Below are 2,423 nucleotides of genomic sequence, written 5' to 3' on the forward strand. Positions count from 1 at the left end.
AAGAAGAAGAAGAAGAAGAAGAAGAAGAAGAAGAAGAAGAAGAAGAAGAAGAACGTCCTTTTCTCCCCTTTTTCTTTTTTATGTTTGTTACTCTCTTGTAACACCTCTAATCTTCTGGCGCTCATATAACCCTATGCAGTTGAGAGCGCCGTAAAACCTCTACTAAAACTGAACTAAAAACATAACCAGTACTGACCTCGATGACACATGAGCATGAGACAGAGAGCGGTCAGTTTCAACATGTTCTGCCCGGAGGTCATTGTGCCACCTGAAACAAACAGAAATGAGGCATGTGGGTTATTGGGGAGAGGGGGAGGGGGGGGGGGGGACATAATACTCAAAGATTCCAAACAAACAAAATGTCGGCCAAAAGCAACAGATGGCAGATCGTCTAGCCAGAAGCTGATAGCATTTTGTTACAGTGAAATTATTTCTGAAAACTCTTGTCACGAATTTTTTTTGGCAGTGGGACTTGGAAAATAAAAATGTACAAGTATTGTGTGGTGTCGCTTTTCGCTAAACCTTTATGGATTATTTTCAAATATTGAATTGGTCAGACTAAATATAATAGCACTAAAAAAGTAATATATCTTGCACTTTTTAGTCAAACCTTTATAAAGCTGTTTTCAAACTAATTGATTGATCAAATTAACTTATACAATAACAATAGTTCGTCCGTCGACAATGATGATAGTTATTTCTTTCCCCTGTATCTGACTGTGACTGATACATTAGTAATGTGATATTAGATTTGGTCGCATTTTAAGTACAAGGGGACTATCCCGAAAAAATGCTGTTTTGAGTTTTTGGACCCATGTTCAGTTTCCCTAAAAGACAAGGAGGGTTTTCTTTACAACCAAACAAATTTACACACCAATGAAACCAAACTTCTCGTATAGGTACGGCTATGCCCACTTTTGGGGAAAGTCAAGATTTCTGGAAACCCCTGAAATCTGGGTTAGCCCGTTTGTTCTTAAAAGTTATCGTGATGAGAATCATTTGTGAGGCAGCGTGGTGGAATCAGGCTCTCGTCAATTTTGGCCATGTAGAGTTATTGGTATCATCTGAAAGCTTGTTTATTTTTCTTTATCTGGTTGAAAAAAATATCCATTTATCTTGAATACAAGTCGAGATATTTGCGAAAGAAGAAGGTAGGGGTCACTTGTTTTCATAGATAAAATTAGAGAGAAAATGGCCAACCAAGATTAATTATTTCCTTAGCTTTAGAGTCCGTGGCAACTGCAAATTAACATTTTTTGTACCTTTAATCAACTTTTTTCAGAAAAATCCACACAGAAATTAGTTCTTTAATGGGAAAGAAAGGTGTTGAGCCAAAAAACAAACATTTGATTAAAATTCACAAACCTGCGGAAAAATGCAATTTTCCTCACTTTGATTACTTTGACGAGATCCTGATTCCCTCACGCTGCCTCACATTTAAAGAATTATTTCACCTTCTTTGACGACTTCTCTCTGTTGCTTTCACCCTAATGTTCAAACTTCATACACCTTTAGTATTAATAATGTGTGCCAGAATTAAAAGCTTAATGGAATTCTCTTTCTTAGTAATCAAGATACAAGAATTGTTTTGTTCAAAAGAGTTCGTTTTAAAAAAAAAGAACTTTAAAATTCCGTCTCAGTTTTTTTCTTGGATCAAGGTTCATGTAAAAAAAATTAAAAATTTGTTAACTCTATTTTTATTCATTTATAGGGGGGGGGGCGCCCTTAAAACTGTAAGAAAAAAATACACATCTATTGTGATATCAGAAGTCGAGATATTTGCAATTGAAAAATGTGGCGATCACCTGGCATCAGTGGTAAAAGTTAACGAGGAAAAGGCCGCCAAAGTTTCGTGATTTCAAAAAACTTGAGAGTCTTTAAAAACTGAACATCTAATTTTCAGTGAGAGCCAAAAAAGATTTGTTTTTAAGTGAACATTAAAATTGTTGAGCCAAAAAAACAAACAAAAACAACCACCAACAACTAAAACTGGATCAAAATTGCCAAACAGGCACAAATATGTATGTATGTATGTGTGTGTGTGTGTGTGTGTGCGTGTGTGTGTGTGCGTGTATGTGTGTGTATGTGCGTGAATGTGTGGGTGCGTGTGTGTGTGAGTGTGTGCGTGTGCGTGTGTGTATGGGTGTGTATATGTGTGTATGTGTGTGTGTGTGTGAGTGAGTATGCGTGTGTAAGTGTTTGTTTGTGTGTATGTGTGTATGTGTGTGTGTGCGTGTGTGTGTATATGTGTGTGTGCCTGTGTGTGTGTATGTGTGTGTGTTTTGTGTGTATGTGTGTATGTGTGCGTTTGTGTGTATGTGTGTATGTGTGTGTGTGTTTGTGTGTGTGTGTGTGTCTGTGTGTGTGTTTGTGTGTGTATGTGTGTGTATGTGTGTGTATGTGTGTGAGCGTGTGTGTGTGTG

The 2,423-nt window shown here is 37.2% G+C and overlaps 1 protein-coding gene across 1 annotated transcript in view; it reads right to left on the reverse strand.

Annotated features, from left to right (window-relative positions):
• The window catches only part of LOC101845242, a gene marked incomplete in the record, with an annotated part of 32,778 nt that overhangs the window by 27,581 nt on the left and 2,774 nt on the right, over nucleotides 1–2,423 (reverse strand). The window contains 1 exon segment of the mRNA XM_035970016.1: nucleotides 197–268. Within this exon segment, the coding sequence (XP_035825909.1) occupies nucleotides 197–260 (64 nt within the window).

Source organism: Aplysia californica, unplaced genomic scaffold, assembly GCF_000002075.1.
Source record: "Aplysia californica isolate F4 #8 unplaced genomic scaffold, AplCal3.0 scaffold00209, whole genome shotgun sequence".
Classification (NCBI taxonomy): domain Eukaryota; kingdom Metazoa; phylum Mollusca; class Gastropoda; order Aplysiida; family Aplysiidae; genus Aplysia; species Aplysia californica.